Genomic DNA, 20,348 nt, shown 5'->3' on the forward strand with positions numbered 1-20,348 from the left:
CCAACTTTCTGGACATGCAGCACCATTTCTGTGCGTCCAGAGATCAAAGGGGCGTGTTGGGAGGTGTGTTGGAGGAGGGAATCGTACGGGCATCAACCTGGACGTACCCCAGCCATAATCAAAGCTTTCCTAGATGCTGGCAATTAGACTTGTTTGAGTTGCATCTAAGTTCCACATAGGTGCCCAAATTGGCAAGAAGACCACTGGAGGATATAATGCATGACCCCCCCTTACTTCCCCAGTGGTTGCGACTCCCTCCCACCACTCAAAGAGCAAAAGAAAACCCCCCAAACCTGTAGGCTTCCCATCAGCTGATCAAGGAATAAGAATCTCCATCCGCTGAGCCAGTTTCGGGGATTCCTGGTGGCTCAGCTGATGGGGATTCCCCCTACCAAGAACAGCTGAGCCGCAGAGCCCTCCACCCATCCCCCTGACATCTTCCACATTCCCCTCATATCCCCTCCCATCCCCGACATCCCATACTTCCCCCTCCCATCCCCGACATCCTGTACCTCCCCCAACATCCCCTGACATCCCGTATCTCCCCTTACATCTCTGCCCCCCAACCCTCCAATATTTCTGGGCCCCCTTCCCACATCCCCAGAACTCCTCCCATTCTTTCAAAAGAGCAAACAGCAGGAGGGAAGCTCACTCCCTCCTGCCTACAGGGCCGCATGTTGCAAATGACAGGGCTTCCCCCACCCAATACATCTTGGGATGCAGTGGGAGGGCCCAATCAGGGTTTTGGCCCCTCCCACTGCATCCCAAGATGCATTGGGAGGAGGAAGCCCCGTTATTTGCAGTACGCAGTCCTGTAGGCAGGAAGAAGTAAGCCCAGGAATGTTGGGTGGATGTGGGGGGTGGAGATGTCATGGGATGTCGGGGAGGTACAGGATGTCAGGGAGATGTCAGGGGGAGGTACGGGATGTCAAGGAGTTGTGGAGGATGTCAGGGGGAGGAGTGTATGGCTCCATGGCTTAGCTGATTCTGGCAGGGGAATCCCTATCAGCTGAGCCACCAGGAATCCCCAAAACCGGCTCAGCTGATGGGGATTCCTTCAGCTGCGATCAGACAAGGTAATTGGTGGGTACATCTAAAAAACTTGCTTTTGTACGTTTTTAATATGGACTTTTTTTTTTTTTAATGGACTCTCCTGCCCAACGCAATTTTGATGAAGCTTTTCAAAACCCGAACAAAGTGCCAGGTTTTTGAAAAGTCGTCCGGACCCCCAGACATGTCCTTGAAAAGGAGAACCTGTCCGGGGAAATCTAGATGTCGGGTAACCGTAATTATATGTAACATTAATTCTCACCTTTTCATCTCCACTGAGCAGGTACTGATCAATGGCATTGGACTTTTCATCAGAAAGGCGCTGTAGTTTCTCAGTTTCTTGTTTTCTGTGAGCTTCCTTTCTCCTTTTCTTTGCAGTTTTGGTTTCATTACGCCTCTCCCAAGGGGTTTGAAGTACTGAAACATTACGTGTCAGAGTGCACTATTACAAAAAGAAAGTTAAACCTAGACCTACAGCTGCCATTACTTCTAGGGGCACCAAAACAGCGGTCAGTTACAGGGGAAGGAGCCATGATGGTACCACAATAACAGAGAGTGTCTTCCTTTTACCCCTGTCTTGCTTTGTTTCCTTGAGCCTTGAGAAGAGAAACACAAGGGAATGGTTAAAACCTCCTCAGAAGTGGCCCCGGTGCCTGTCCAAAACCTGACAGAGCAAAGGAAAGGAAAATGATTTGGGTTTAGCGAATGCCTTTTCAGTAATTGCTCAAGGTGACGCTGGGGTGAGCAGCAGGTTGGGGTTGCTGCTCACGCCAGGAATGTTAAAGAGGTACTGGTGGGAAGGGGAGGTGCATGTGTGCGTGGCAGGAGGGGGTGGGGAAGGAGTGGTTGGGCGTGGGGGGTGCAGAATATGCCGGGGAGGGGCGCCTCTCACCCTCGCTACACCACTGTACTGAACACTAAAATTCACAGCTGAACAAAACATAACTAAATATTTAATGTTTAACTGTAAGTTTAGTATGAATTTGCCCATCCATATCAAAAGCTGTAAGCAACACATCAATCTCAGATTTCTCACTTGTCATCCAACAAAACAAACATATACAGTGGAACCTTGGTTTACGAGCATAATTCGTTCCAGAAGCATGCTCGTAAACCAAATTACTCGTATATCAAAGCGAGTTTCCCCATAGGAAGGGAAACTCGCTCGATACGTTCCCACCCAGACCCACCCCCCAAAGCCAGCAGCACTGCTTCACCCCCCGCCTCCCCCCAAGAGAACCGGCATCGCTCTCCCCCGCTCGTGAATGCCCCCCCCCCCGCGTGAACCCCCCCTCCCCTCCCAAACAGTATTCAATTTTACCCCCCATCTGGCACCGGTAAGCAGCCCACATGACATGCTGGTGCCAGTGAAAAAAGTTCCTGCCTCTTGCCTGGGCCTTGAGCATCTGCGCATGCTCAAGGCCTTCTGGTTCTCGCTTTCTCCGAGATTCTCGGAGATCTTTCACCGGCACGTCCTGTGGACTGCGTGCCGGTGCCAGATGGGGGGTAAGACTGAATGCTGTTTGGGCGAGGGATGACGATTTGCGAGCGGGGGGGTGGGGAGCGATGCCGGTTCTCGGGGAGGGGGGGTGCTTGCAAACCGAGTCAATGCTCGGTTTGCAAGACAAGATTTGCGAGAATGTTTTGCACATATTGCAAAACACTCGCAAACTGAGGTTTGACTGTATCTTCAAACTCTAGTATAATCTCAGTAACAGCACGCCAAAATCCCTCCATTGCCAGATACTGTGAAACAGCACAAAAACCTGCACATGTGATGTTCAGAAACTACAGTATATAGCAAACAGAATCTATGGACAGCAGACCTGCAACATTTTGAGCTGGGTCTGGAGGCAGCAGTTATTATTGGGGGGTAACGGGGAAGATTGCTGGTCTTTCCAGCTTTTAGGCACTGATGGTTATAAAGGAAACACAGACTTGCTTTCTACATCAATTTAATTTGTGGCATACTTCCTACATTTTAGGGACACACTAGTTGAGAGCCACTGGTTTAGCTTAATACAGTTCTTTGCCAATCTAAGTGATTCAACGAGAGACATGAGAACACCGGCCAAGATGTACAAGCTCAAAAGCATATTAATAGATGGTAGTCTCCTACCACTAATATACTGTATATTTATGCCCTCAGTTCACCCTATCAAGGATACCACCCTAGAATCCATGCTAGGAGTTTGCCTGTCTGTACCTTTTTCCTCTTTCTGCTTCTTGTTAGAGTTAATGTCTTTGTATACATCATTGTTGTACGTATGATGGTCAGGCAGCTGGGAATGCTTGTTCTTGTACTCTGGTCTGATTCGATCCTTGACAAAACCTGTTTCTAGGTTCCATATGACAAAATGGTCTCTGAAAATGGCAAATCTTTACATTAACTTTTTTCTAAAAAGCTCAAAAAATAAAAAAGGCACACTGTTATGTCCTATTCGAAAGAAGGCAGTCACTTAGCAATCAATTGACATAGAGTTATTAGATATTCCAGTAGACCACAAATTGTATTGCTCTATGATTATAGCGGCAGCTATTAAAGAGTTGTCTTCCAAGTGAAATTCCAGTCTTCCAAAATCATTTGGGGTCAATATTCAAAGAAATAGCTCCTGGCTGATTAAATCGCCCGTCTGGGGCTAATTACTAATTTTCAACAGCATTTAACCGGTTAATGCTGCTGAAAATAACCTGTTAGTGCTGAACTACAAACTGGCTATTTTGCTGATATGCAACACTTAAAGGCCTAATGATTAGAGCAGCTGCCTCAGCACCCTGAGGTTGTGAGTTTGATTCCCACTGCAGCTCCTTGTGACTCTAGGCAAGTTGCTTAATACTTCATTGGCCCAGGTACAAAATAAGTACCTGTCTCTGTCTAAATATGTAAACCGCTCAGAAAAAGCAGTATACAAGTCCCATCCCCTTTTACCCTTTTATTGACCAGGCTAATTGTATTAAAAGGATCACATAAAAGCCAGTCCTATCGTCATGCAGTAATTCATAGCCGGTTAAGTGTTGAATACGGGCTATGTGTTGGCCCAGGCATGGCCCAGCAATGCTGACTAACTATCAGGCCCCTTCTCCTTTTGCCAGCTCCAAAGCAATATATTCAAGTTTCAAGTTTAATTAATTTTAATATACCGACCATCGACATGCATCTGGCCGGTTTACAATGCTAAAAATGAAAGGTTAAATAAATTTTTGTAGGGGGGGGGGAAATGTAAACATTAAATAGACAAATTACAAATGCGCTTGAGGGGAAAGGAGGAGGGGAAGTTAATAATTACATCATTAAAAACGAATTAATTAAAGGGAAGAGGGGGGAGGATAAAACAATCAGGAATGGGGATCGCTTCTTAAAAGCAATTCGTGTTTATTTTGCGGACTGTTGGAAGGAAATATTTAGCCACTATGGTGACGCCCTCTCCCACCCCCCTTCTCACTCCTCCCCCTGCCACGAGTGCGTGCCCGTGCCCCTCCCCCATGCCTTTTTAACTTTGGTGCAAACAGCGACAAACTTGCTGCCCATGTCAACTTCGGAGCTCTCTCTGATGTCACTTCCTCCCTAAGTGTATGCTCAGTACAATAGCTACAGGTCAGATGCTGGTCACACACCACACACTTACTGCACAGGCTTTGTGCTTACCACATGTTAAGGTGCAATGAACATGCACTAAGTACAAAACTTACCATATTTTTATAAACAATTTAGCACATAGATAATATAATGTAGACTTTTATATATTGCTTTACTGTGGCATTCAAGGTGAATTCCAAAAATAAATAGCAAGGGTTCAATACATCTTCATACAAATAAATTCATCCACAAGTGAATAATGTACCCATCATCTTCCTACAATAATAAAATACATCAGAATACATGATTGAAAATAAATAAACAAGAATAGCATAGCTACCATGTTTAAAGGGAATCCCAAACTGTCCATAAGCTGTCATACTACACAGATCTTCAGACAAGGAATTCCATAATTTGAGACCCCTTCCAGAATAGTTATGATTCTAATTTCCTGCAAACGAAATTCTTTTGTGACTGTCAGGGCTAATTAGACTTTGTGTGCCAAATGCAACTGATGGAGACCCTAGTGGCAGTATTGGAGGAACAGGGTTCAGACGGGGGGAAAGCAGAGTTACATACCGTAATAGGTGTTATCCAGGGACAACAGGAAGCTATTCTCAACATATGGGTTACGTCATCCACAGAATCCGGATGCGGACAGCTTCGCAAGAAGACTTGCTTGAAGAACTTTTAGAAAGTTCTTGACTGCCGCACCGTGCATATGTGAGTGCCTTCCCGCCCGACGCAGGGCACGTGCCTCCTCAGTTCAGATAGCTAGTAGAGAAGCCAACCAGTGGAGGTGGGTAGGTTGTGAGAATAGCTGCCTGCTGTCCCTGGATAACACTTGTTACAGTAAGTAACTGTGCTTTATCCCAGGACAAGCAGGCAGCCTATTTTCAACATATTGGTGACCTCCAAGCTAACCAGAATGGGATGGTGGGAGAGTTGGCAATTCAGGAGAATAAATTTGGTAATACTGCCTGGCCGAAATGGTCATCCCATCTGGAAAAAGCATCCAGACAATAATGAGAGGTGACGGTATGAACCGAGGACCAAGTGGCAGCTTTACAGATTTCCTCAATAGGAGTAGATCTAAGGAAAGCCACTGATGCCGCCATGGCTCTGACTTTATGGGCTGTGACTCGACTCTGTAGATGCAGTCCAGCCTGAGAAGAGCAGAAAGAGATGCAAGCCGCTAACCAGTTGGAGATGGTGTGCTTGGAAATCGGATGTCCCAACTTGTTTGGATCAAAGGAGACAAAAAATTGAGGTGAAGATCTGTGTGGCTGAATTCTTTGCAAGTAGAAAGCCAAAGCATGCTTACAGTCCAGAGTATGAAGAGCTGTTTCTCCAGGATGAGAATGAGGCTTTGAAAAAAATACTGGAAGTACAATGGATTGATTGAGATGAAAGTCTGAAACCACTTTAGGTAAGAATTTAGGATGAATACGAGGACCATCTTGTCATGATGGAATACTGTGAAAGATGGATCTGCAACTAAGCTTGTAGCTCGCTGACCGTACGAGCAGGCATGAGAGCAATGAAAAAAACACTTTCCAAGTGAGATATTTGAGATGAGCCAAAGCCATTGGTTCAAAGGGGGCTTCATCAATTGAGCAAGAACAACTTGAAATCCCAAACCACTAGAGGAGGTTTGAGAGGTGGTTTGACATTGAAAAGACCTTTCATAAATCTGGAATGAGCAGGATGAGCACAGAAGGGTTTCCCTTCGATAGGCTGATGGAAAGCAGCAATTGCACTTAGATGGACTCGAATGGATGTTCATTTGAGGCCTGATTGAGACAAATGGAACAGGTAATCCAAAAGGAGGTAGATTGAGACTCCTTGTGATGAATGATGCACCAAGCAGAAAATCTAGTCCATTTCTGATTGTAGTATTGTCTAGTGGTAGGCTTCCTAGAAGCCTCTAAAATGTCCTGTACAGATTGAGAAAACTGTAGAGTGGCAGTTAAGTTGAGAGGTACCAAGCTGTTAGGTATAGAGACTTCAGGTTGGGATGAAGCAGAGACCCCTGATTCTGTGTAAGCAGAGAGGGAAAAACTGGTAGAAGCTCCCTGCTGCTGAGTTGAAGCAGAAGGGAGTACCAAGGTTGCCTGGGCCACCAAGGAATCATGTTTGAGTTTGACAAGTGTCTTGAGAATGAGAGAGAATGGAGGGAACGCACAGATAAACTGATTCGTCCATTCCAGTAGAAAAGCATCTGCCTCCAGTCGGTGAGGGGAGTATATCCTGGAGCAGAACTGAGGCAGTTTGTTGTTGTGGGGAGACACAAAGATATCTATCTGAAGAGTTCCCCACTGAGAAAAAATGTGATGAAGAGGCGAGGAATTGAGTGTCCATTCGTGAGGTTGGAGAAGATGATTCAATTTGTCTGCCAGACAGATTTTCTCTCCTTGAATGTAGACAGCTTTCAGGAAGGTGTTGTGAAGAATTGTCCAAATCCAAACCATCAGAACTTCCTGGCAAAGAGGGAGAGATCCCATTTCTCCCTGCTTGTTGACATAGTACATGGCGACTTGGTTGTCTGTCCGAATGAAGACTACCTGGTCATGAAGAAGATGCTGAAAAGCTTTGAGAACATTGAAAATCGCTCTGAGTTCCAACAGATTGATGTGACACTGACGATCCGTGCTGGACCAATGGCCTTGAGTTACGGAGACCATCAAGATGAGCCCCTCAAGCGTAGGTCGAAGAATCTGTCATGAGGACCTACCGATGAGGGGGCGTTTGAAACAGTAAACCTCTGGAGAGATTGGAAGAGAGCATCCACCGGTGGAGAGACTGTCTAAATGAAGGAGTCACTCTGATGTGTTGAGAAAGCGGGTTGAAAGCCTTAGCCCACTGAGATGCCAGGGCCCACTGAGGGATTCTGAGGTGAAGTCTGGCAAAAGGAGTCACATGAACTGTAGAGGCCATGTGACCTAGGAGAACCATCATGTGTCTCGCTGAGAGTGTAGAGAGGGATGACACTTTGTGACAAATGTGAATGAGAGCATCCTGACGCTGCTGAGGAAGGAATGCTCTGAGTTGCACAGTGTCCAAGACAGCTCCGATGGACTGTAGAGTTTGAGAGGACTGTAGCTGGGACTTGGGAAAGTTGATCTCAAACCCCAAACTTTGAAGGAACCAAATAGTCCGTTGGGTCGCTACAATAACCCCTTGAGATGTTGAATCTTTGATGAGCCAGTCGTCCAAGTACGGGAACACCTGTAGACAATGGTTCTGCAGAGCTGCTGCTACTACAACTAGGCACTTGGTGAAAACTCTTGGAGATGATACCAGGCCCAAGGGTAGCACTCTGTATTGGAAATGCAAATTTCCCATCTGAATGGGAATGTGAGTGTAAGCGTCTTTGAGATCTAGAGAACATAACCAATCATTCTGGTCTAGAAGGGGATATAAGGATGCCAGAGACAACATGCAGAATTTTTCTTTGACTAAAAATTTGTTGAGTGCTCTGAGATCCAAGATAGCCCACAGATCGCCTGTCTTCTTCGGAACTAGGAAGTAACAGGAGTAAAACCCCCTGCTCTGCTGTTCCAAGGGAACTTCCTCAATGGTAGGGAGATGAAGCAGAGCTTGAGCTTCCTGAAGAAGAAGGGTGGTCTGCGAAAATTGGAAGGATACTCTCTTGGAGGAAGATCTGGTGGAAATCTGGAGGAAACGAAGAGAGTATCCTTCCTTGAGGATAGACAGCACCCAGAGGTCTGATGTAATCATCTCCCAGCAGTGGTAAAAATGATGGAGATTACCTCCAATGGGAAGGGGAGAGGACAGACACAGAACGATGGCGGTTATGCTCTGTATTTGATGGTCAAAAAGGTTGAGAGGCCTTAGGCGCAGCAGGAGTCTGAGATTTTTGCTGCCTTTGCTGCTGCTGTTGTTGTTTCTTAGGAGGCGCTCATGTATAAGGAGCTGCTCTCTGTGGAAAATGCCTTTGATAAGATGGAAGAGGCCTGAAGCCTTTATAGGTAGCAGGTTTAGGCTTAGGATGAATGATGGAAGTAAATGATTTCTCATGTTCAGACAATCGTTTAATAGCTGCCTTGAAGGAGTCATCAAACAATTCATTGCCCTGGTAAGGGATGTTGGCCAGACAATCTTGAAGATTGGGGTCCATGTCCATAGTGCAGAGCCAGGCAAGCCGGTGCATTCCACTGAAAAGGCAGTGACCCTCGAGGAAAGCTCAAATGCATCATAGGAAGATTGCAGGAGATGCATGCAGAGTTGAGTCACGGTGGTAATCACATGCTGAAAACCTGGAAGACAGTGTTGAGGAATATATTTAAAATATTCAGGCAGTGTGTCAAGCAAATGCTTGAAATAAGAACTGAAAACAAAATTGTAATTCAAAACTCTAGTTGCCATAAGAGAATTTTGATACAGACGTCGACCAAACTTGTCCATGGTCCTGCCCTCTCTTCCAGGAGGGACAGTAGCATAAACTTTGAAAGGATTGGTCCTTTTCAGAGAAGACTCGACGAGAAGGGACTGATGGGATAACTGAGATTTCTCAAAGCCCTTGCAGTAGACCATCCTGTAACAATATTCCAGCTTTCCTGGTACAGCAGGAATGGAATAAGGTATTTCAAGATTCCGCTTGAAAGTTTGAGAAAAAAGTCTATTAATGGGCAATTTTAAGAGACTACACAGGAGGACGAGACATACCCATTTCCTCTAAATACTCCGTAGAGTATTTGGAATCAGAGTCCAAAGTAATAATGAGGTCCTTACTCATTTGCCGTAAGAAAGAAGAAAAAGATATCTGCTCCAAGGAAGGTTGACCTCGAGAGGAAGAAGGTGACCTCGAGGCACCTCGCAAGGCAGAGAACGAGTACTGATACCTGAGATCTGATACGATTCTCTGGAGTACTGATACCTGAGATCTGAATAGATGACTCACTGAGAGAATGGATAGAATCCCTTGCAGGAGAAGAAGTATAGGTGTAAGGCTCCAGACATGGTGTCCTCGACTTCGGAGATGGAGGCCTTGAAAAGTCATGAGGCCTGGAGAAACGAGGCTTGTCTTGAGAAGAGGATCTGTGTCTCGATGGATGCCTCGACTAATGTGGAGAACTGTGCTTCGAACCAGGCAGGTCTCGCTGAGAGGACCATCGAGGAGTCTTCGCCCTATGCCTCAGAAAGGGCGACGCCTTATGTGAGGAAGGAGGGCTGGAGCCTGGAGATTTAGATCGAGACACCAAAAGTCATTGAACTCTTTGTGTCGAGGTATCTCGAGGCACTGACAAGGACTGGACTCCTTGAGTAACGTGCTGAGGCTCCAGACGAGACACTCGCAAAGACTCGACTTCTTGCATAGAATGTGTAGAATCCTGTTGAGGCACTCCCAAGGACTCAACCCTTGTATAGAGTGAATAGATTCAGCTCAAGGTACTGCCAAGGACTCGACTCCTTGTGATAGTGCTAAGTGCTGAGACTGGACTGCAGGAAGCAGAGTTGAGGCAGGAGTATGTTTTGCAAGCATATTACCAAACTGACAATCCAAACTGGTCTGGATCATAGCCTCCAAATGTGACACCGAGACATGAGGATCTGATATATTTGGTGTGGCTATAGTCTCCGAGGAAGAGGAGGAAGAATGACTCTTCGACTTGGAGACATGCTCCCGTCAGGAGAAGACTTAGCAGATTTGCTCAAGAACAAGGACCCGCCAAATGAGGAAGGTTTGATTAAGGTCGAGGTCGAGGCAGAAGGCGGAACTCCGGTGAGAAGCTTGACCGGATTTGAGGTCGAGACCGGGGAAAGTGGATCCATACCACCAAAGAGTTTTTCCACCTGAACTCGACGACGTCTGAGGGCTCGAGGTTGAAGGATAGCACAGCAGGCACACGACTCCAGACGATGGTCAAGTCCCTAACACTGAACACACCACCTATGTGGGTCAGTGAGGGACATCGCATGTGCGATGTGGCAGTCGCGAACTTTCTAAAAGTTCTTCAAGCAAGGCTGCTTGCGAAGCTGTCCACATCTGGGCTCTGTGGATGACGTCACCCATATGTTGAGAATAGGCTGCCTGCTTGTCCTGGGATAATAGTTAGTTTAAGGGATTTTCTGGTAATCTCAATGCTTTTAAACCCAAACCGGTGTCCCGCTTACCCAAAACTGGAGGCTCTGATGCAGCCAGACAAGGTGCTTTGGGAGGCGTTGAGTGCATGAGAGGGTGAGCTTACAGTTTGAGAACATGAGATCCCTACAATTGTGAGAAGACACTTGTGTGTGATTTGGCATCTCTAGTACAGACAGTAATTGCTATTATTAAACTATAATTATTCATGATTTCTATTACTAAGCCTGCAGAGAACACAACTTACCTATTTTCTGAGAGTCCAAGTAGAAAACCTCCTTCTAGGATCCTATATTCATGCTTTGGACAGGGGATAATGTAAAGACCAGTCTGTCTCTTCACATATCTCTTTTTAAGAAGGTCATAGGTAAGCAAGGTCTGTGAAAACACCAAAACTTCATGCTGATTTTTTTACATGTAAAGCAGAGCGACACAAATAATTTCAGTAAAGAAACTGAGATTCATATTCAATGTCAGACAATGGCTGAGCACCAACACTGACTATCTGATATTCAGTCCAGTGTAAGGTTAGCTTAGCAGCTACAATTAGGACAGCAAGAAGGCTTTCTTAACTTTAATCACGTCTTAACCAGTTATCAGACTGAAAATTGCTACTAACCAGTTAAGTGCTGGCTCTATCCAAGCTCCAGCACCGAACCACCCTGGCAATAATTGGACAGTGCCTGGGCAGTCACAGGCAATATCATATCTGTTTGGATTCATTGTGTTTCACAATAAGATTGATGGTAGGTTACATTTAAGAATTCACATATGGTAATTCACATGGGAATGGGTTGGTGTTAGTTATATTGAGAGCTTCATGTAAGATCATTCACTTGAGAGTGATCACCTCAGTGAGAGGATAGGGAGATGTCTGTGGTTAGGTACTTATGCCTAGGGATCTGATGTGTAAAGGTGAATTTTAAGCATTTTCCAGAAATGAAAGTACGTAGTAGGTAATCTTATATGTTCTGGCAATTTATTCCTTATAAGTGGTCCTTGGAACTCGAATGAGGTTCAGAGTGTTACCTAGCTGCCAGCCGACCTCTTCTGCTGCTTAGGAGGCCCAAACGTATGTCAGGTCTCGTGGTGGTGGTAGTTGATCAGGAAGTGCTGCACAGGGCAATAGGAGAGATGAAAGGCTGCTACAAAGGGGGATGGAAAGGAGGGATGGAAGGCTGCTGCACAGGGGAATGGGAGAGAGGAATGGAAAGCTGCTGCACAGGGGATGGGAGGGAGGGAGGGAGGGAGGGAGGGAGGGAAAGTTGCTGTACATGGGGGGAAAGAGGAGAAAGGAAAAACTGTTGTACATGGGGTGCAGGAGAAGAAGGGAGAGATGCAACAAAGAAGTAGAAAGGGGTGAGAGGGAGAAATCCTGCATTTGGTGGAGGGTAGGGAATCATGCATGGAGAAGAGAGAGAGGGAAATGTTGGACATAGGGTGGAGGGCAAGGAGAAATGGTGCATGGGGAGAGAGAAAGAAAGAACAGTTGGAAAGTGGTGTTCTCAGATTAAGATATAAAGATATTTTTGTTATTTTGCTAGTTTTAGTTTTAATGTTTTAAATGTTTTCATAATGAGGGTGTTCAGATTATTTCTGAATGTTAATTATTGCAATTTTTGTGCATATTTTGATTGTTATATTCCTCTTTCTGCAATGCTAATTTTATCTACATTGTTCATATGTATACTTCCCTTTATTTATTTATTCTCTTTGTCTCTTGATTTCTCTTGTTTCCTGCACTCAGACAATATTTTTGATGGGCAGGATATAAAGTCTTTAAATAAATTTGGAAATTTAGAAACATGCATAACCTACATATGGAAATTAGAGTATACTATGGGAACAGATGTAGCGGTATATAAGAAATAAAATTACATTACATTTATTTCCAATATGGTGGCCAGATTTAGATGGCAAGAGTTTGAAACCAAAAGTTGTATATTTTTTTGTACGTATGACACTGGACTACAACTTGCCAATTCTAGTATCCATGCTTCATAAGCATAAATTGCTGAAATAAAAATATACTTATCCTCGTACCTGAAAAATAGGTCTTGGGATACCTGCAAAGGAGCCCATTACCCTGTCCGTGAGGATAAAAAGTTTCATGTCTCTTATCAACACGACGTCAGTGTTTTCCATCAGTCCACGCTCTACACGGACTGCACTGCTCTTGCACTTAGATTTCACAATGTTCCAGACTGAAACGACTCCTAGTTTCATGGTCCTGCATACCACATACCTGTAATTAAAAATAAAATCAAGGCAGTTAAGCAATAAGCACAATCCCTCCAGCATCACAACCAGCTCTTGGCCATTTCTTTGGCACAGTTCATCCCTTTTACTCACAAATTTCTTTCATAGTAGGCAGCTACTAACAATATGGAATTACAAATTCCATCTGTAAAAGAGCTAATAATGTCGAGGGATAGTATATTCCATTGTATAGGGCCCAGGGAATGGAACAATCTCCCTGAGTACATTAATCGGCAATAGAATATACAGAACTTTAAAAAATTGCTGAAACGCCATCATTTTTGCCAGATGAAATACAGGGCATGAGACTGTGGTTAATGAGGAAGAGATGATGACAGTAAGGTGCTGGTCGCCTATGTATTTTATTGTTTGTATTTTTGCTTTGTTGTGTGGGTGTATTTATTGTCAATTTTGTATAGATTTTTGTATGTAATTTTGTATTTTTGTATGTTAGTTTGTAACCCGCCCTGGGTAAGGGTGGGATATAAATAAATAAACCAATATCAAATCAGCAGAATAATTATTAGCTTTTACAATGAAAATTACTAAATTTTTGCTAGGTAAACAAGCAGAATTGATTCACATTTGTACTGAACTATTAGCCTGGGCATTAGTGGAAATTGGTAATTTAGGAAGGAATTCATCAAACAGCGTTAGGACTTAATGCACCTTTAATGCATATGAAGAGAATTAGGCCTGGATTCTGCATAAGATGCCCGGTCTCAGAAGCTGATGGGCATCCTATATAGAATCGGGCCTAAAGGCCGCCTAAAGTAAACCTGATTCTCTAACCAATGTTCATGTTACAGATGCTAGTTAGAGAATCAGGTTGTTGTAGACACGGCTACTAAGCTTATCGTGACAAGGGATCTCCCTGCTGCGATAAGTTTAATGGCCGTGACTGCGGCCACCAGTCCCCCCACCCCCTAAATGAACATGGTAGGAGGGATGCCCAATTCCTCTTGCCCGGAACCCCCACCCCAAGAAACTGGCAGAAGGGTGCCCAATCCCTCCTACTGTAAACCCCCACGCCCCCGAACAAAATCAGCAGGAGGGTGCCCAATCCCTCCTGCTGGAACACCCCATCCCCTGTAGATTCCATGCCCCCCCCACCTGGATCCTCCCACCCCTACTAGAACCCCTCCTAACCCCCCCTTCCAGGACCCCCCCCCGTCTAAACTGAAATGATGGCTAGCTGGAATCTTAGGTTGGCCCGTGCCTAAGACCCTTCCCATGGGCAGGGCGTTAGGCACTTGGGCCAATCAGGCCTTAGGCCCCTCCCCGGTGCATCCCACAATGCACCGGGAAGGGGCAAGCCCGCCTCATTCTGATGGAGGCAGGTCTGCCGGCCGTAGGAAAAACTCATCCGTCTGGCCATCGTTACAGGTTAGAGGGGGACCTAGGGGGGTCCGGGGAGGGTGGAGGGGGGTTAGGAGGTATTCTAGTGAGAGTGGGAGTGTGGAGGTGTGGTTGGGCGGGCTACAGAATCTACAGGGGGTTCCAGTAGGAGGGATTGGGTATCCCTCCTGCTGCTTTCGTTCGGGGGTGGGTTGCTCCATGCGATTTACAAACAAGAAAATAAGGGGATAAAATAAACATCAATAAAATACCAATGATTACGACAATCCTTTTAATACAACATTTAAAACAAATAACTTAATTGACATATAAGTATTAAAATTTAACTAACATGAAACAAAAGCTAAATGGGAGGAAATACAATTGAAATAGTAAAGGAGAACAATAAAGGGAAATACAAAAGTTAGGGGGGTTGTTTAAAATTGTTTCTTATGGAAGTTTAGAAAAGAGATGGGAAAAAAGAAAGATACCGTATTTAAGTTATAAATGCTACTTTAAATAAATGAGTCTTGAGAAGGCCTTTAAAGCAGTCTAGGTTTTTTTCCTCTCTCAACATGTCAAAGATATATTTTAAAAACTTACTTATTTTGGATTGTCAATAGTAGCACATTCCACAAATGAGATACCTGAGTAACATTCATAAGAGATTGTTTGCAGTTACTATATCAAGTGGGCAAGATTGAAATTAACGCATTTACAAGATTTGAATAGCATTTTAGCCAACTAATTGAGTGCCGTATGCGGCCCTGGGGGCTATGCATTGGAAACCACTGGCTTAGACGAAGCAGTGCCTACTATCACTACCTATCATTTCTATAGTGCTTCTAGTCATACATAGCACTGTATAAAAAAAAACATGTAAGAGACAGTACCTGCTTGATACAGCTTGCAATCCATTCAAGACAAACAGGACAAATAATGGATTAGTCGTTATTTGTTATGAGAATAATTAAAACCAACACGAGTAATAAACAACTCATTCCTGTCTCCACCTGTCATTCAAAATGGCGGCACCTAAACCTTGGTGGTTCATTCTGACACACTATTTAGTGGCCTATCTGTCAATAAAGTCAGCGACAAATGTGTTTACCTCATTAGTCAACAATGCTGTTTTTGCACTTGCCTTGGATAATTCTTCATTGTGATAAGTTCTTGAATCCCATCTGTTTGCTTTCCACGGCCCATGCTAACACTCAGGGAGTGATCGTTAATCTTGGAAGCTAAGTTCCATATTCGAAGGCCGTTCTCTCCCTCACAGAATCCTAAGCAGTAACGAAGATCAAAGCAAACACCTACAAATCAAAGAGAAAAGTTTCATTTTGTAGATAATACATGCATGGTTTGAATTTAGCTCAGATGGAAGATAGATTCTTGACTGTCAGCAGAACAGAAACAAAGACAAGACAGGCATACCTGAAATCATTAATATATTTAGCTTTTACCAGTATTTTGATTTAAGAATATTTTATTTTGTGATGTGGGTTTCCTATTTTGGCAGGAAACTAACAAGGAGTATCATACATTTTGTGTGGGCTCACATTTAGAGACCCTAAGGTCTCTTAGGAATCACACAGCAAACTTTAGACCCTAAGGTATAAATCACCCAGCAAACAGTAGGAATCACACAGCAAACTCTAGTGGCTCTTTGATTTTACTATTACATCAGTGGTTGCTAGGAAGAAGGAGGTTTCCCCTTGATCGGTATTATAATGAGGGAAGGAAATTTGTTTTGGAGGGAACATGCCAGGAATATAAAACTCTGTGTATAGTCCAGATCTCTGTCTTTGGTCCTGCCACCCCATTCCGCCCCAGCCCCAAAAGTCGTGTATTTTTTATTTCTGACCTCTGGGTTCGAGCATGGGCAGAGGCGTGTGACATCATCTGCGCATACTCAGAGGCCCTCCAGACATGGACAGAGCTTTCCAAAACCAGGCAACTGCTGGGTTTTGGAAAGTCCGTCCAGGCACCCGGACAGTCCTCTAAAGAGAGGCTATGTCCGGGTTTTCCCAGACATCTGGTAACCCTATTTCCCTAATCAATGACCTGCATCCCATCTTGCCCTATGACCCAAGCCTACAGCAGAAATACTTAAGAAAGTTCTGGCTACCCTAGCCAGAAGAAATATTAGAAAAAATCTTGGAGCATTTAGCAGTAACAGCAGCCGCTTAGGCTCTGTGCTATTACTGGGAAGGTGGAAATAGGGAAGCCATTTATTTAAATATCTCTAATCAGCCTAATTACATAGGTGAAGTAAACAGTGACACAATATAAAACAAACACTATAAATATAACACAATAAAAATACAAAAAAGAAAATCATACTTTCTACACCACACTAAATCCACGACACCTAGTCTTGAGTATTGTCAAAAGCCTTTCCAAACAAATAGGTCTTCAGTTGCTTTTTAAGTAACTAATAGGAATCATTCTGAGAACAGGTGGTAGGTTATTCCAATCAAGATGCTTGGCAAGAGCAAAAATTCTCTTCTGCACAGAAGGAATCTATAAACATTGCATGCCTTCAGACAGCTATGCTCTGGTCAGATGAAAAATATTGATCACCTCCATCACATAATGCTAAACCCTGCAGTGTTTTAAATATCAAAAACAAGATCTTAAATCTGATATGATAAAAACCTGGCAACCTGATGTAGACCAGTCAATGTTGTAGTGTGAGCAGTAGTGGCACTCGTGGGCTGTAGGGGGCGCTATAGAATGATTGTGTGTAAGATGTGTTTGTGGAGTATTTTGTGGAGTTTTTCTACAAAAACGCCTGCTTTTTGTATGGTTCTGGATAACTAGTTAGATACAAACATATGTGTTAGTTAAGGCCACGCCCAATAGAAGCGTACGAAAAGTTGGTGAATAAAAATCTGAATATGGATATAGCCAAGGCCAGGAAAACACACTACAGATTAATATTAAGGAAATGCATAACAATATTCTCTTTATGTACTTTGCTATTAAGCCAGATCATAGAGGAAATCAGGTAATGCGTAACATACTTCTAGAGGTATTAAGAACTCCATTTTGGTTTCTGTCTTTCTGTCTGTCTTTGTCCTTCCTGTGTCTTTGTTCAGTTTCCCGCTTTGAGCCTCATGGTCTAATTGATAACAGATGTGCTTGAGCTGGGTAGCTTGATTTCACATTCCAATGCTGGGCATAGAAGAAAAGCTTTCTTGTATTAAATATGAATGAAATATGTTGTGTGGATCTATGGATAAAAGGGGCCCCGAAAGAATGTGAGTGATTATGTGTATGAATGTATATTGAACATAAGAATTGGTTTTGCAAAACATATTTTATATATTTTAAACCTGAAGAAACTCTAAGGAGAAATCCTGAGGCAACATCTGGAAATGGTTAAGTTAGAATCAGAGACACTGTACCAGTCTTTGCAAAGCTCAGAGCAGGGAAAGGTCAGCTAGGTTGACCTCCAGCATAGGAAGGGATGTGGGTCTTCTGTGTGTGTGTCAGTGAAACTTGAAACTGTCAGTTTTCTAAAGCAAGTTTTGCGTCTGACACAGACAAGCTGTTTGATTTCACCTTTTTGAGAATGACAAAAAGAATATTGGGTATGTTATAATATGTTTATGCATATTCAGAAATTAATGTAAACAAAAATATGACTTTAAAAACTTTGTCTTTGAGTTTGAGAAACTCAAAGGAATTTCCTTTATCCAAATCTAAGGACAGCCTCTGTTAGTGGATTGGCTAACAGCCAATGATGTCAAACTGGACTGGAAGTATATATTGGTGAATGACAATTATAAGATTGAGATTCTTTGCCAGAATGCCAGTGTTTGGCATCCGTAAAGATCTCCCGGTGATGCAAATAATCTTTTGAGAATCAAAATGGATAATTAATAAACAATTAATAATTGTTTTTGGAACCTTTTGCGTCATGTGCCATTTTTCATGTACCCTTTACCCACCTATGAGCAAACCTGGATGCTCAAATGATATGAGAATGTTTAGGAATGCCAGTAATAAGCCTAACAGCAGTGTTCTGAGCCAATTGTAAAGCTTGACACTGGTTTTGTGAGCAAAAAAACCCAAAATTGCTATAATCCACTCCTGGGGCAAAGAAAAAAGGAGAAGTTGTGTATTTCCAGCATGATTCCCAGGACCATGTACTATCGGTACAGGATCTGGAACAGCTCTGGAGGCGAAAGACAGCTCTCAAGGGGATAATATCACATTCAACCAAAACCAAGCCACTAAAGCACTGTATAGAAGCCTCAAAATTCCCAAGCCCCTTACCATCTCTGACAAATACTGTATGTCAATGTTTCTCAACTCGGGCCTGGAGTACTTGTTTGCCAGTCAGGTTTTCAGGATATCACCAATGAATATGCATAAAATTGATTTGCATGCACTGCCTCCATTGTATGCAAATTTCTTTCATGCATATTCACTGTGAATATCTTGAAAATCTGACTGGCAAGGGGGTACCAGCGTGCCTTAGTAGAAGGACCCCTAAATTAAGTAAAAGGCTCAACAGCAAAGAATGATCCCATTTTTATTAACTATGTTATAATTTCACTAAACTTTCCCAGTTGCCATTTTCTTCATGTCCAGGAATGCATGGAGTTGTTCTAGCATTTAAGAAAAACATATTTCAAACCTAAATATTTAATATTTAATTAAACATTGCTCCAGTGGTCAATGTTTCTGCTCTCATTGCCAAGAACAACTTCCTCCTCCTCCATGCTCTCTTCAACTGTCTTCTTATATAATTACCCTTATAGAGGTGCCTATGTGCCTTTATAAAATACTAGTTTAAATCCTGTAGAAATAGCTAGTGCAAGCATGTATGCTTATTTTACCAAGTAAATATGTAAGTCACAACTCCACCCATATGCGTACTCTACAAGTACTGTACATACTGGCTTGTACATGTGTACTTTTAGGTGTGAAAATATCTGAGCATGAATAGTACGTCACCTCCAGAAAGCACTGAAGAAAATTTAGTGATGTGCTTGTGGTCCTCAGTTTCCAAATTCCAGACAACTATCTCTGTGGTATTGGTGTTTGGAAGAGGAGAGAATGCCACCAAATGGGATCCCAGACGATTTACAGAGAAAGTAGAAATGAAATCATTGCAACAGCCTTTCACAGAGCGGAGATATGCAAAGGTCTGTACACTGAAGAGCTCTATATGTATCAAGTCATGGAACTTCATGGAAGGGTACCTGTAATAAAAAGAAATGGGTATCCATAAAGACATCAGTTTTCAAAGCCAGGGCCTTGAATGCAAAAAAAGTTTTATGAATGAGATTCAGAGATTTAAAAATTGCCCACCTGTATAAAGGTAAAAATATATGTTTCATTTCACAGTGCATATTCTCTGACCTGAACATAAGAGTTGCCATGCTAGAACAGACTGAAGATCCATCAAGCCCAGTATCTTGTTTCCAACAGTGGCCAACCCAGGTCACAAGTATGAGGTACCTAGCAAGATACCAAGGAGTAAAACAGATTTTATGCTGCTTGTCCTAGGAAGAAGCAGTGGATTTCCCCATGCTATCTCAATAATGGCTTATGGACTTTTGTTTTAGGAAATTTTCTAAACCTTTTTTAATTTAAACCCTGCTAAGCTAACTGCTTTCACCACAATCTCCGGCAACAAATTCTAGAGTTTAATTACACATTGAGGCCCTGATTCTGCAAAGTGCATCCTGATTTTAGGCAGCTATAGGCGTCCTACAGATGTCTAATCAGCCAATTGGGATGCACGTTTAAAAAAAAAATGCTCCCCAGGGAGGCCCACAAGAAGCCTAAGCTCACCTAAGGGCCTTAGGTGAACCTAGGAGGCCCTACGCGTCTCCCTAGTAGAGGAAGAGATGCTTAAAATGTAGGCCAGCAAAATGCTGGCCTACATTGTAAGTAGACATGGCCACTATACTTATCGCGGCAAGCAATCTCCCTGCCGCAATAAGTATAGCGGCCGCGGCCGCCTGTCCAATCACCGGCAGAAGGGTGCCCAACCCCTTC

General features: G+C 43.4%; 1 protein-coding gene across 1 annotated transcript in view; it reads right to left on the reverse strand.

Annotated features, from left to right (window-relative positions):
• Positions 1 to 20,348, reverse strand: part of LOC117359821 — a 153,917-nt gene that overhangs the window by 22,432 nt on the left and 111,137 nt on the right. Inside the window, exons 22-27 of the mRNA XM_033943151.1 lie at positions 19,299 to 19,546; positions 15,475 to 15,643; positions 12,777 to 12,978; positions 10,981 to 11,111; positions 3,257 to 3,414; positions 1,313 to 1,467 (exon numbers count right to left, since the gene is read on the reverse strand). Of these exons, the coding sequence (XP_033799042.1) occupies positions 1,313 to 1,467; positions 3,257 to 3,414; positions 10,981 to 11,111; positions 12,777 to 12,978; positions 15,475 to 15,643; positions 19,299 to 19,546 (1,063 nt within the window). The remainder of the gene's footprint in view (positions 1 to 1,312; positions 1,468 to 3,256; positions 3,415 to 10,980; positions 11,112 to 12,776; positions 12,979 to 15,474; positions 15,644 to 19,298; positions 19,547 to 20,348) is intronic.

Source organism: Geotrypetes seraphini, chromosome 1 (assembly GCF_902459505.1).
Source record: "Geotrypetes seraphini chromosome 1, aGeoSer1.1, whole genome shotgun sequence".
Lineage (NCBI taxonomy): Eukaryota > Metazoa > Chordata > Amphibia > Gymnophiona > Dermophiidae > Geotrypetes > Geotrypetes seraphini.